This window comes from Haliaeetus leucocephalus, unplaced genomic scaffold (genome assembly GCF_000737465.1).
Source record: "Haliaeetus leucocephalus isolate CR32 unplaced genomic scaffold, Haliaeetus_leucocephalus-4.0 Scaffold556, whole genome shotgun sequence".
NCBI classification, from domain to species: Eukaryota; Metazoa; Chordata; class Aves; order Accipitriformes; family Accipitridae; genus Haliaeetus; species Haliaeetus leucocephalus.
The window spans coordinates 7,834,122-7,849,669 of NW_010972992.1; the positions used below are offsets into that span (position 1 = coordinate 7,834,122).

General features: G+C 39.8%; 1 protein-coding gene across 1 annotated transcript in view; it reads left to right on the forward strand.

Annotated features, from left to right (window-relative positions):
- Window positions 1-10,550, forward strand: part of PLCH2 (phospholipase C, eta 2) — a 44,062-nt gene extending 33,512 nt beyond the window's left edge. Inside the window, exons 20-22 of the mRNA XM_010577542.1 lie at window positions 3,985-5,044; window positions 7,812-7,899; window positions 8,698-10,550. Coding sequence (XP_010575844.1) covers window positions 3,985-5,044; window positions 7,812-7,899; window positions 8,698-10,390 — 2,841 coding nt within the window. The 3' untranslated portion in view covers window positions 10,391-10,550. The remainder of the gene's footprint in view (window positions 1-3,984; window positions 5,045-7,811; window positions 7,900-8,697) is intronic.
- The last annotated feature ends 4,998 nt before the right edge of the window (window positions 10,551-15,548 follow it).

Consider the following 15,548-nt stretch of genomic DNA (forward strand, 5'->3'; position numbering starts at 1 on the left):
CTGGAGACTCTTTTCTTTGTCTCTGTCACTTCTGTAGTCTATCCATGTATTGCAGAATTTCTTGTGGTTTTCTAGATGTGCATATCTCTGAGATCCTCCCTCACTGTTATTTTGCCTTTACTCTGTCTGTTTGTGATTTCAGTGGGCTTCTCTTTGTCAAAAAAGTCTACTTTTAGAAGCAGAGCGTTTTTAGACGCCTTGAAGGTACCCCCTCCTGTCTCAGGGAGGTGTAGTGACCACCAACACACACCTGCATGCCTCTAACTAGTTGCTTCATTAGCATCAATGTTTCCTTATTTGCATTTTGAAGCTCTTCAACTCATGTAACATGAATTGCAACGTTTGACTTGGTCAGTTCTGTTGGGCCATTGATCAGCCAGAGAGCCCTCTATGTATGAAGCAGATCCAGGATGAAAGTCCTTCTATACCCTTCCCTTCTCTCTTCTTTGAGTCTCTACCTCTACTGCCTTTTCTCTGGTGTACTATAATGCACTTGTTTCACATGGAAAAGAACATTAACAGTGAATTGTTCGCTAAATTGTGAGAAAGCCTCTCGTGCTGTTTTTCAAGTCTGCTTTAAAGAATGAAATAGTCCTGTAAAATCTGGACTAGAAGCTGAAAGCACATGTTCTGGATCTACATCAAAATGGCTCTCTTTTTTTCTTTTTTTTAAACCTTTTTTTTTTCTCTACGTTAACCAAATTTGTCTTTGGGTTCTTGAATCACTCCATTGATTCAAGCAATAGTGGCTAGCTCAACAAAGATGCACCAAATAAGCTAGAATCATACTGTGGCCCCTGCACTGAATATCACCCATTCCATCAGTGCTTTGCTTTTATTTTTGTTGGATATTATTTGTGTGTGTGTGTATGACAATTTTTTTCTGGGTTTTGCAAATATTTATGTTGTCTGATTTTTATAGCAATAAACTCGTGTACTTGCCAACTTTTATCCATTGGAGCCGAATGCTTTCTCCCTTCTCTCCTTAACAAATGCATAATCTCCTTTTGAAGCTTTCTAGTGAAAGTGAATCCACAATGAACCAAGCAGACTGTTCAGTAGTCTGGCTCTCACAGAAAGTTTACTAATATTTAAATTACATTTTCTTTGCCTTGTATGGGGAAAAAATCAATCCCTACCTTCTTTATCTTATCCTGTATATACTTTTAAAGGCCATTTTAAGTCTCTTTTTAATCATCTCCTCCTTGCACTGGATCTTGACATGTGGTACCTAAACTTCAGTCAATTATAAAAATAATATTCTGAATGCTTTCACTGGGCTTTGTGTCAGACAAATAAACCTTGATACCATATGGCAGATTGTGCAGGACATTTGTGAATAGAAGCAGCTTCCTGTACAGGTTACTGTACAGTGCGGCTAATATCTATCCATTAAGTCCTACAAAGCAAAATTTGAAATGCATGAGCACGTACTTGAATATCTTAGGGTGAAAGATAGACCATTGTAATTTAAATGAGACATTTATGTGCCATTGTTTGGCACTGCAGAAATGTGATCTCATGTGACATCACAGGGTAAAAACTGAACTGACAGCAAGTGCCAACAAGCATGGATGCTGATCAAATTTTATCATGGGTTTCTTACAATGCATTTCAATCATAGGCTTATGTACTCTATTTTTATTAATTCTTTATGCTACAGCTACTAAAGAGGGTCTGATCTAACTGGGAAATAAAGGGAACAAAGGAGGAGAAGTAGATTAGGAGGGAAATGGTTCTTGCTCTGCTTTAAGTGATTTATGAGTACGAGACTCTATGTACAGAGAAAAACCAACATACTCTTTATTAGGCATCAGCTTATTGCTTTAAAAGTTGGCAAGTACACCTGGAATTTTACAGGAATGCTGAAACTCTCTGTTTTGAATGTAAATCAGTTGTATGATGGTGGGAAATTTATGATGGTGAATATATATGTTTTATGCTTAAATAAGTACTGAAGTATATGAAGTACTGTATTATCACCCTGACTAACTTCACTTGTTTATAGTGTGTTTTTTCAGTGATGAAAACATACATGAGTGTCTTTGGATAAGTGTTGTATGGTACGAAATTATCAAAATGTAATCACACAGGTAGAAAGTGAAGTATTGGATGATCATTTGTCATGCATATAGTTCAACTGCTATTCATGACGGTGCTCAATTCAATTGAAGTGTTGATCTCCTTTATACTGAATAAATATGATACTCTTACATCCACTGTTTATTTCACAACAGTTCCTAAAGAACGTAAATCTCCATTTGAACATCCAATTAATTATTATCTGTTTTAAGTCAAAAATATTCTTTGGCTTAAAAGGTCACTATCAGCTAAATTCTGTAACCACCTCATGTTGCATGAAAAGTAAAATTAAAATTATTTTAAAGCAACTTTTTAAAATTATCACCATTCCTATAGCTTGTTTTGTGTTTGGTTTTTTTGGGTTTGGTTTTTTTTTCAGTTTCTTCTTCTCATTTACTTGGACCATTCAGTTTTGTTCCAGAGCTGGAACCTCTGTTCCATGCCACAAATTTCTTCTCTAAAGTATGAGTGCTAATCACTATCTCCAGTTTAAGAAACAGGAAAACATCTGATGTCCAGTTCTGCTCAAGTATACTGTTCTGCACAAGGCAGATAATTCAGCTCTGTGTTTCCAATTTAATTGAAATCACCAGCAGTTCTAATTGGCCCAGTCCTAACGTGTGTAAGTCTACAAAATCGCAGGTGATTTGTTTTATTGAAAAACATGCTTAAATTTTTTTTTAACTACTGCATTTCCCAGCTGGACTTAACTTGGGCAAGGCCCCAAAGTTAGTAATGACACTTCAAGATAACATAAGCTTGCAGCATTTGTTGCTTTATTTTTATTATAGTGTGATGCAGAAGCCTTGTTCGGGATTTCCTAGTAGAGCACAGTTTGCACAGAATGTGAATTCACAGTGCAGAAGCTAGTTGTACTAATTCCTCTGTGGCAATTCAGAAGAAGCATTTACACCACCTACTTTAAATACATATGCTTTGGGTGCCCAGATTAGAAAGCTGGTCTCTGTACTCTCCCTCTGTAATCAGTGGTGGTCCTTTCAGAGGTGGTTCAGAGCCAGAACCTGTTTTAACTGTTCCATGTTGCCCTTGGAGAAGTACTGCTATTCTAGTTGATGACTTCGGGAATCTAGGAGACTTGCATCTTAAGTTAAGTGGGGGCTGGGGTTGATTTACATTTTGTATAATTATCTCATAAATGCTAGCATGCATTCTTTAAAGAAACTACTTAAGTTTGCAACAGATCTGCAAGTCTCCATTTATCCTTAGATTCCTGTGGTGAATTGATTTCCTATGTCTCCTCCAGGTTCTGCAGTATATCGATGTCATTAAACTGTTGGGACAGATGTGTGCACATTGTGTTGGAAAACTGACCCATACCTCACAGAGCTTTGTGTTTAAAAAAACAAAAACAAAAAAACAAAACCCCAGAAAGCTGTATTGCTAAAAAGGAAGCACTCTGATTTTAGTCTTAAAGAGTCTGAAATGTGTGGCATTATGAATACCTCAAGCTTTGTGGCTTTTAACACACACTGAGAAACTCTTCAGCTTTCAGAATTAGATCCTTGTAGACTGAAATATTTTGGGTTTTTTACTTTTTCTTTTCAATATCTAGTGTTTGTTGTAAGTAGCCTATATGCTAGTAAGAAACTTATGACAAATACAGAGATAAGCCTGGTTGAAAAAATTTATCTAAAAACATAGTTGAGCAAAAAAAATGTTAAATTTTGCAAAGCTGCTGTTACTGATTTTTTTTTTTCTTTTCATTTTTAATCTCTGTCCTATTTCTGGTTTAGTTTTCATGCTGATGATAAGAATATGGCAGGAGACTCTGTATGTGTGTGCATATGTGAACTGATCATTTGTACGTGAGTTCCTGCACCCAAAAGAAGAGACTTGCATTTTCTATTAAGGATTTTTTTTTTTTTTTTTAAACTTTTCCAGGCCAAACAAGCTCTAGGTCTAAAAGGCCTGTTTCTCAGAAACCCAAAGCAGGCCTCTCTGGACAGTCATGCTGCTGGTCAGCTCCATCGCAAACATTCCTTTAGCAGCCACATCTTGAGACGGACAGCCAGTGCACCCACCAAAAGCCAGAAGAAGAACAAGAAGGGCTTTCCTGAAATTGCTTTTGACACAAAAGACAACAGCTCTGAAGGGGCTGGTGAAGACCGTGAAGTGGAAGCTGCCTCACAGCCTCGCTTTGAGCAAGAGCCAGAAAGTGCTTCTCTGTCACCAGCTCCCCGAGATGGTGCCAGTGGGGAGGTGCATGGCAAGGGGTTGAAAGGTAAGGCCCATAGTTCTCGTAAAGCCAAAAGCCAGAGTTGTGCTCGAGGGGGTGCTGCTTTCAGTGAACCCATACAGAGGTCTAACAGGGTCCGGCTTCAGGAGCACCAAAGCGAGAAGCAAAGTGTCTTTGCACGCTGTGCCATCAACAGCTCTGGTAGGATCGGAGTGGCCACCAATTGCATGAAATGCATGATTGGTTCCAAAGAAAGCCCAGATCTAGAATGCAAGTGGAGTGACCATCCTTCCAGGCCTATTGCTAAAGATACACTTCACCATGATCAGTATAGCAGTATAACCGGAGAAGAGAGGTTAGAGTTAAAAAACTGGGGTGTTAAAAGTCAGCCCAGGCAGCAATCAGATTTGCAGTCTTGCAGCAGCCCTGGAACTGCCGATGATCTAACAAGGAGCACCCAGTCTTTTGTGACCCCAGGGAAGAAAAATGTTGAATCTAAATGTCACGGAATAAAGGCTCATGCCCGGCAGCGGTGGCAGTGCCAATCAGGTGGCAAGTATGGAAGCACTGTCAACTTGGTTGCAGCCAGCAATGGCTCTGTATCCTCCAACTCCAGCAGTCTAGAAAGCCTTGGAAGCCCAGAATTCCCCAAGCACTGGTCTGAAACTTCTCGAAGGCAAGTGGGCACCCTACAGAGGGAAATGAACGCCTTGTTCGTTCAAAAATTGGAGGAAATTCGAAGTAAATCCCCTATATTCTTTACTGGTAAGACCAGATTTTCTTCACCCTTCTCCACCTTAGATCACATCATTGTCTCAGCTTCTGCATAGCATCTTTACTTAGAAGCTCCTGTATGTTGTTTTGCTATCAAGAACTCTTTTTCTTTATTTTTGGCAATGACAGAAAAAAAGTCTGCATAAATATTTTTATTTTATTTTTTTCCTAGACGTGTCTGGTTTAGATTAGTCCTTTCCATGCCTAGCTAACCATCTGCAGTAGTAAAACTGTCAATAGTCCATGAATGTTTGGATTGTTTCTTCAGGGTTTTTTGTTTCCTTGGTTTTTTTTTTTTAGTGAATGTGGTATGATACTAAGTAAATTTTAAGATCCAAACCAGAGCATTAAGTAGAGACTGAATATGGGAAACCCATATTAACAAACAGTATTTCCATTATCAGTATTTGTGTTTCATTGAGGGATAACCACATCAGAAATGATATCTAATGTGCACTCTGCTAACAATAAAACCAGTTCCTTCCTCAAAGAACTTGCAAAATTACTGCCATCAGTTCAGGGATTACTGGATGGAATTCTCTGGTCTGGGTTATTCAGGAGATCACACTTTATGAACATAGCAGACCATTCTGGTCCTAAATGTATAAATCCCTAGTATGCAAACATTTATAGATCTGCTTAATGTTATGTATGTGATTTGACTGTGACCTGAGGGCACAGTTGCACAATATAAAGAAGCAAGGTATGTGAGCTGATGTTACTTGACATCAGCCAAGCTAGGTGGACTGTTAGGATTTCCCAATTGCAAAGTAAAATGCGTCCATTTAAAAGAAGCCTGCTTAAGCTTCAGCATTTTATGGTTGTTTCAAGCCAGGAAAATGCATGTGGTCACTGGGATCACGTGACTGTATCTTTACTCAGGAACTGTATGTGTGTAAAGATGGAAAATAGGAACAGAGGCAACCAAGGTATAAATTTTAATAAGGAGACTGGCTTTTTTTTTTAATCCTGATTTGGTAGGGAGGGGAGGGAAGGGAAGAGATTTTGATAAGATTTTCTCTGTTTCATAGAAATGTGAAGAGGAAGTAAAGAAATACAGCTTTTGTCTATGACTACAAGAGCTTCTCTTCAAATCCCTCCCCCCCTCCCTTAATTGTCCAAGGAATTTGGACATTGATGGTTACCTTTTCAGGAACAGTTAAGTGACTTTGGTGCTTCTTAAGAAGTAATTCCTTTTGTAGTAACAGATTCTGACTGCCCACCTATAGTGGGCATCTTTGAAAACCTCATACAGAAATTCAAAATATTCTGTTTGTTTGATCAATTTAACCTGGTTGAGTGCCTCCAATTTTTTCTTAATTTCTCTCTTTTTAGTCTTTTTTTAACATATTTTTTCTAATATCTGCTTTGAGCTTTTAGGAAAATACCGGGACAATGGGAGGGGGAGGGGAGAAGTTTGCCGGTTCCCATGACTTGAAACTAATCCAAAGCAGCAGAACTTTTTCTATGCCCAAATTGTTGGCATTAGGCTTTTCATAAGCTCTGAGTAGTGTGACATATGAAACCATTTCCCATTACCAGTGCCAGGTCCCCCGCCAGCCCCCCAAGTCACTAAATAAATATTGTGATATGCTTGAAATTTGATTAAATCCATCTGACTTCTCAAGCATGGAATCAGTAAACCTTTAAAATGGTGAAATAGTCACTTGGACTGGGTGCTGATGATCCAGTGACAAACACTATGTTTGCACAAACAGCATGCTTTCCCCATCTGCCTGCTATTTTAGTGCCTTGGGCCAAGAAACCAAGGAAACCAGTAACGTTAGCCTAATATGGCTGCATTTCATAATTAACATTCTGTTGATGGGAAGTGCCACAAGGATGAGACAGGAAACTATAGTCTCTAGTTGTCTCCTTTACGGCAACAGCATTACAGTTTCAGCATTTTGCCTTGCAAGTGTGCCTTAATCTATGCTGATGGCCTAGCCTAGATAGGAAGAAGGAGAGCTCATTAGTCTGATCAGCTCTGGACTCCTCCCGATACTCCTTCAGATACTGAAAAGTCTGCTGTGTTGTGAACAGTGGATTTTGCTTATGGGCACATGTGCCTTCTTCCCTTTTAACACTCCCAACGAATGTAATATAGGCCATTGAACAGCTGTCTCCATTGTTAAGCTTCTTGCCACTACGCTGGATTGGAAATACTGGTGCTGAAAGGAAAGGCACGGTATTTCCTCGGCATTCTTTGGTAATGCAGATGATTTTTTTTCCATAGCATTAGGAGAGGGCTTTGGAGAAGGGGAGGCCAGATTCCATTCCTCAGTCCAGTGGAGTGCATTTCTTGAACAATAACAAAAACTGCTTTTTATTCTTCTATGACAAAGTAATGGACATAATATCCATCCATTTATGGATGCCATTGAGTGCTCTGGTTGGTCGGAAATTCTTAGGATCTTACAAAAATGTGTGAATATTTCTGTCTGTTTCCCTTCCCTCCCTCAGCACTAATTTATCCTGTTATCTGCACCTGCCTTCCCTACATTAACTGGATTTTTCCTCTGTTCTGTCCTATTATTCTACATGCACACTCTCTCTCTCTAGTTAAGAACTGAAAGGACAAGCAAGTCAAAGGTAACTGTTTACTGAGTGTCACTGATTCAAGCACCTTGTTGCCTGTAGTCCTGGTTTTTGTTTGTTTCCTGCCTTATAATTACCTGCTCCTATATTCTTAAGGTAGTTGTCTGGCCCAGTGGTGCTTTGCTAGTTCTCGAATGCATGTTTGCATTGTGGTTTGCAGTTGTGGGAAATAGTCTTTTTGGCATGATGGCTTTGGCTCTTAGGGTACAGGTTATAAACATGGCAGATGGATGGAGCATTTTCTTCAGGTAATTGGTGGCTGTTGTGATTCTTTCGGATTGTACTGTCAGCCTGGTGTTCATGAACCATGCGTCTGTATAGTTTTTTGAAAAAGAAATTACAAACTTTTTTAGGAAAACAGAGTTAGTCTGTTTAAATTTTTTCTCTTGTTTTTAAAAGGCATATTGACTACATTCCATTGTATGCGTACAGATCATTTTATTCGTAATCTGCTCCAGGAGTCCTATGCTGCTTCTCTTCTGAGTAATGGATCATTGGGATCATAACTGTTGGTTGGGCAGTGATGTTCTGATTATTATATGTGATCTGATTATGATCTGATACACTGACATGTTTGAGTGCTGGAAGGAAGGAGAAGAGCGATTCAAGTGGTGCTGGATGGTGGAGGAAGAAAAGTTAGTTTATGAGAGGAGACACAAAGGACACAAGGAAATTGATGGATACAGTTGTTGTTTGAATAAGATAATCAGGAAAGTAACACGGTGCTATTATGCATGGACTGAGATGTTTTGAAAGCAACAGGGCTTTTGGGCAGCTAAAACTGAACGAGCAGAAATTTTTGCCGCCGTTAGCCAGGCATTTGAAAACATAAGTTATTTTAAAAATCATGATTAATATATGCAATTACTACCTTAAAAACAAAATGATAAACATAAAGAATAAATGTTCAGCTAAACTGCAATTTGTAATAGCTAATTAACCCTGTATCTCTGTTGTTCTTGTTTCTTTTTTTTCCTATCTTTTCATGTCTCCCAAGTAGATGCCTGCCATTTCTCAATACAGAGGTCAGTCACTTCTTTATGCAGCCTAGAAACTATCACCGAAGAGCCTGTTATTGCCAATGAAAACCAACGTGCCAGCCTTTTCTTCCCTCTACCCATTACTCCTTACAGTGATTCTGAAGAAGGGTCTGTATCTGATCATTCCACCGAATCTCGATCAGAAGTAAGCAGCACATCCAACCGGCCTCAAGAATCTCTACTCACTAGAGAACAAAGAACAAATCTGGCTGCAGAAGACCAAGTGCAGGTAGTCACCAGAGCAGCTGACACAAGTTTAGTAGTCCAAGAAGATGAGAGGACAAGCATAGCAGGATGTCTCAAGGAGGAAAATGGTTGGACACAGGCATGCGGTAAAGCTGAAGATCAGCTTGGATTGGCAGTGCATCCTCAAAAAGCCTGGCTGGTAGTGGAAGCTGGTAAGACTGCTGGCCAACCTGGTGAAAACTGCCAGAAGCAAAATGACCAACCAGGTCAGGTATTAGCCGACATGAAAAGCACCATTGAATCCAAAGGGAAAAAAATTGGTGCAGCAGCTGTTCTACTCCAGAAAAACAATGCGATTAACAGCACACAGACAACTTTGCTTCCAGACACCTTCCAGAAAGCCCAGGCTCTACCTGTTCCTGTTTCTCAGACCAGCTCTTACATGTTAGTAAGAAGGTCAAAGAGTGAAGGACTGAAGATGTCAGACTCCTCAGCCTTAATAAAAATTCCAAGTAGCCTGTCTCCAGCAGCAGAAGTATACTTTGATGCCACTGTTAATGACCGGATCTGGAGCAAGCTAGATTGCAGCAATCATCGTGACAGCATGTCTTCCTCTTCCAGCATGTCCTCCAATGACACTGTGATAGATCTCTCTCTACCGAATCTAGCTCGCAAAAGCCTTCCAGATCTTGGCATCCGTCACGAGAATTTTGAGCCCCTTGCCATAAGAAAGGGCATGCGCCCGCGATCTGCTACAACATCCGGTAACGAGATGCCAATGGTGAGCAAGAGCAAATCCAATCCTAACCTGAGGTCTGGCCAGCTGCCAGCAGATGAATTGTGCCCCCGTCCCCTTGCCAGGAGCCCTCAGGATGCGTTCTCGTCCATTCCTAGAAGGCATACCTGGAGCAGGCTGTACATGGAAAGTCTCAGACAGTCTTCTAACAAATCCAAAGCACACGATATGGTTGGGAATAACCAGGCAAAATCCAAGAGTCTTGGAGACCTTACCTCTGATGATATTGTGTGCACTTTTGAAAGCAAATACCGTAGCATCAGCAGGAGTTTTGTCACTCGATCAATGCGAGAGCAGCGCCGCTCTTCAGGCCTGAGATCCTCAGTCAAATCCCAGGATGAACTGACTGAGCAGCTGAAGAAGCTGACAGCCTTTCAGCAGGAAAATGACATCACTTCCCCTATCAGTCTCGATCCAACTGAATCTGAAGAGGAAGGGGAGAGCTTGGGACTCCTTCGCAGGTCTTCCTCTCGCAGTCAGAGCAGGGTGCGGTACATTGCCAACAGGGCTAAGCAAGCTCAGGAGAGACAGCGGCTGCAAAGCCTAGGCCAGCTCAGTGGGAGTCCCATCGAGGAGAGAGGAAATCCAGAGGGAGCCTGCAGCGTTGCAAAAGCAGTTTGTATGGATATAGCTTCTCCTGCCGTGTTTACATCCCAGCCTAAGAACCAAACTGATTTTAATACTGACACAGAAGTCTTCTTTATGCTGAAACTGTAGTTCTGGGGAGCACTGAATAAGGCAATGTTTACATTCCTGTCCAAAAAATGTAGTGACCTGAGAGGCACAAATATCCTCGTATGGCTTAGTGCTTCCTGGCCTTCTCTTGATTGTAAGGATACTTAATATCATGACTCCAAAAGAACAGATGAGCGTTAAATTTGTCAGCAGTTTTTTTTTTTGTTACACTTTTCCCAGCCTCAAATTTGGCCTCCTTTTGTGTGACCACTTGTTGCATTTGCAGTTTGCTCTGTGCAAATCTCATGTTCTTTACTAACTTCAGTAATTGCTTCTTATAATGGGTAAACATCTATGTGATGTTAATGACTGCTAAGGTAAATTTTGCTCTTACAAATTGTGGATCCATGAAAAGAGGCTGGATTTAAAATCATGCTCCCTGTTCTGTTTTATTTTTTTGGAAGAGCTTGAGGCCTCTGAGGGTATCTTCTCTGGGAATTAATAATGTAGTAAAGTCCATCTTCCATCATGGACCTGTTTATTTCAGTGAAAATCCATATTGTCTCACTCTTTGAAGAAGAGCTCTCACTATGTTCCAAAGCAATGCTTTTATAAACCAAGCTTGTTTATATATATAAATATATATATACATTTGTGTGTATGCAAATATATGTCTGCACATATATGTATACATGCACACACTTGAACTGTGACTGTTCCTTGTCTCAAAATATAATCTGTGGGAATGAGACAGGAGAGGGAAGGGAATTACTAGAAATAGACAAGAATATCTTCTGACTTTAATTCAGACATGGCTAAAAAGCATGCTAGTCTTTTCTTGAACACAGCAACATCCCTTCTTTATGGTATTTTAAGAATGCTGCTGTATATAGCACTTTTTGGATGAATTTTACTATTTCTGTATTGCACTGCCATGCAAAATTTTCAATGATATGTTTTAAAAAAGAGATATTTAATTTTTTTAGATGGACATATTTAGAATTAAATAGCAACCTAAACAGAATAATAATTTTTCCTCCCCAATTTTTTTACTTTTTAGTTTTAGGGATGTGATCCCTCCCCCCCAATTATTATGTCATTTATTATAGATGTACATTTTATCAGTGATGGAGAAGAATGTTTACTGAGATGCATTTTAAAGAGAAACAGAGGTTTAATTTTATTTCAGGCTGCATAGAGTCTCTATTATTGAGAGGATATTTTGCTTTTGTTTGTAATGATTCTTCTGTGTATATTGCAAAATCTAAAAATTTGTCTGTAAGACTACTGTACACTACTAAAATAAACATATTTAACCTTCCAGCTGTTGACTCTTTAGCTGTAACATCACACTTTTTCTATGCTGTCTAGAAGTTTGTGGTATACAAACATGGTTAATTCTATCTGCCTTGTTTTAAAAATTCCTTAGTGGATAACATTTAATTTTACTCTTTTTCAGAGCGGTAGCCATTTCAGATCCAGCTCAAATTTTCTCAGGTCCAGCAAAATGCATGCAAGTATTGGTAGAGACTGGCATTCTGTTGTTGTGTGATACAGAGCACATGGATTGTTTCAAACTGATGTCTGTCTTTGGCAGCCAGTGATGGCTCTGTAGATGAAAATTCTAGGGGAACTCATGTAATTAGAAGCCAAACAGACATAATCCAAGGACCTAATTTATTTTATTACAGCCCTCTAAATAAGATAGATAGCCCTGTTTCATCACTGAGGTTGCTTAAAGTCTGGCTGAAAATACTGCAGCAAAAATTTGCTCTTCAGCTGTCCAATTCAAAAATATCTTCTCTTCCTGTCCCAGCAAAATGCACAGTGAAAGTGCATGTTGCTTAGTTGATACTCTCTCCTGGAAGGGTTGTCAGCTTACTTGTGGGTTGTGGGACTAGAAAGGAGTTCTTGGTTTCTAATTTTAGTATCGTTTGGCCACAAGCATTTAAACTCTGAGATAGCAAAATGTAAGGCTCACTGTAGCTAATGATATCATCATGACATGGAGATAGGGGCTGGGAGGGGTTTAATTCTCTGGTTAAATCTTTTCAAATGGTCTTCAGTATGTTTTTTCTAAAAATATTCTCTCAGTTGTCCATCCTGGCTCAGATCTTCATTGCTTGTCTTCATGATTTGGATGAGAAGCCCTTGAGGTTTGTGCAACAAAGGTTTGGAACATGCACTGAACTAACCCTACAATATCACTGCAGTCTCTGAAGGAAAAAAAGGTAAATCAGCAGCAGAATGTGTGATCTGCCAAGATTAGTCTCACATTGTGTCTTAACACAAAGCAAATTTCATTAACATTCTCTAGACGAAAAGTCACTCTGTAATACTTTAGTTTTGGGCTGCAAAGCTGCGGGGCGTCGCTGCTTTTTTATCTTTAAAGCAAGAAAGTACATGCAACTTGACAGCTTTAGAAAGTTAATGTTTAAAAGGCCTATTTGTGTCTTTTCAAAGACCAAGTTTCACAATCAGATTATTTTTATCTTTAATTGATTAAGCAATACTTGTTAAATTAATGCACCTCACAGAAGGCAGTATCATGTAGCACTTCAAAACTTTTATCGTTGTTTGAATTTTTAAAAAACGGTGTCTGGATTTAACTTACTGGAGTACATGTGAATTTTGCCCTCCTGCTTCCAAATTAATAGTAACTATCTTTACTGCTTGTTTTGTTACACTACATAAGACCATTAATGATGTGCATTACTATGAATGGAATTTATTTCATGGTACCTACACTGTTGAGTAGCAGAAGCTTACTATGCAATTTTGCTCTTCATTCATCCGGTCTTCATCGGGGAAGAGGAAAATTGCTTATTCAGATCTTCTCAGTGGGGAAGGTGCTATCTAAAATGGTAAGGAAAGCAATAAAGATTCAGTAACAGTGGAGGGAGTCAGGAGTTGAGGTTCCAAGCAGCACTAATTTTCATTTTACGAATGCCTCACTGCTCTTACTTTCTTGATGATCTTCTCTACCATTCATATGATAATCAAGATGAAGAAGCAGATTCTCCCTCCTCCATGTGAAATTGCGGGCAAATACCTTGTAGACACAGGTTGAGCGTGAAACCACAGTGGTCAGTACATGCCATCTGCTAAGGCAGTAGCATTCACTCTGCGTTAATCACTGCTTGCCATATAGTAGCTGCAAATTTTTACTAGAATTGCGCACCTGTAGTACAACAGGATTAGAAATCCTTAAGAGGCATCCAAATCTAGGCCAGAGTCACTTGCTAATACAGCACAATGATTTCTTGTGTGCTCCATTCAGGATGTATGCAATGGAACAAAAGCCTGGCTGCAGGTGTGAAGGAGCTCAGAAGGGCAGTTGAAATCGTTATTCTTCACGGAGGTCAGTGACTGACTGAAAAGCTACTGAGATAGGTCTGATAGTCCGATGATTAAACTGCTGGATGAGGATAGAGAGAAAGGCAGTGTGGGTAAGGGAGTTCTACTAACATGTGAGAACACTTGAAAGCCCATTTTCTATCTATTCCTGCTGGCTTGTACAGAGACAGCAAGTTATATTCCTTTGTCCAGAGCTCTTCTTCTCGTATGTGTTTTTCAGCTCATTAAACTGTAAGATTAGAAGTCCAAAGTTTCCAAATTACAAGCAGTGTATTATAAGTGGTTGGACTTGGGATTTATGGTTTGTATTCCTCCAGCTTAGTGTTTAAGAACACTGATGGTGAACATTTGATTGTATTTTTAAAAACTGATTTTGCCTGTGCTGAGATGCTTTCAGCTGCTTGTAATTGAGCTTATCAGCCCTTGGTAGCTGCCAGCTGTGAAAAATCACATACCATAATGTGTACCTTGTTAAAGCCTTGAAAATATTCATGAAAAGCAGCTGGAAACCTGAGCTAATCTGATTTTTGCTAACTTCCCCCTACATGCAGCCCTTTGCCAGAATCTCTAGGGCATAGCTATCAGGTGAGAATGTGAAGAACAAATCACATTCAAACTACCAAAGGTAGCACGTGGAAATGAACCTCTCAGCAGGTCAAAGCCTCTGAGAGAAATCCAAGGTGGATAGACCTTTCTGGATTCTTTTTCTGTTTTGTCCTATAGAGAGGATGTAATTATAATTTATGACATATCTTAGCATCTTGCCATAATTCATATTTCAAGAATGATTTAGAGCATCTGGGGCCTGAAGTGCATTAAAAGTGATCTAAGGACTCCCCTTAATTGCAGTGAGCTATGAGTCAAGCCCTTGAACTCTGTTAGGGCAAGCTTCACCAAATGCAGTCTTCTAAGCATTTTTTATTGAAATGTAAGCAATTTTTGACTGCAGAAGGCAAGCTGTGTTGATGTTTAATAGTTGATTTACTCAGTGGCATAGTGGCATCTGTAGAAAAAGCTTAGGGAAAGGCGGGCAAGATGTGCAAGCTGCTGGAGAGTTTTCCATCTTGAACAGTGCTTAAAGTCAAGTAGGGAGTAAATTTTTGTTCCTTACTTAAGTGTGGACGCAGGATGAGTTGTAACGGCTTACTCTGCTGAATTCCTCTGAAGGTGCTTCTTTGTTATTACAGTGCCTAGAAGTGTGTATTTATAAATGACCTGGCCCAACAGAATCGGCCACTTGGCAGCGTTGTACTTTAGCTCACTTTTGAAGTGAAACTAGTAAATGGAAGGATGAAGGGGACAGGAATTTCACTTCTGTGCCTGTGTATTAAAGAGCACTGTACAATCCAGAGAGGGATTTAATGGTTTACCTTAAAGCTCAGGCCTGCCTTCAGTTGTCTGGACATTGCGAGGAAATACTAGAGGTATGTAACGGTTTGGGAGGTTGGGGGTTTTTTGGTGTTATACACGAGTCCCCCAGCTGATGTTCCAAGACAGTCACAGAGTAGAGAAAGTCTTGAGCAGCTTACGCTATCAGTAGACAGGAGAGATGGGCACAGCTTGATAGGACATTATTCTAAAGAAAGAGGACTTTACAGGACCACACAGCAAGCCAGTAATAGTATTTTCTGAGCCTTAGTGGCTGGATTCAGCTGCTGGATCAACTGCTTGCAAATATTGTCTTTTTGCTGGGTGTAGTCTCCTCCTCTCTTTCCCAAAACCCAAGGTGCCCCTAGAGTCTGCAGGACGAGCTGGCATGTCCTGCAGAAGCCCCTTAGCCTGGCTCCTCCCTCTCTTTTATCTGTATAATAGTGTTGAATGCCTGTGAGCATTCAGTGTTCCA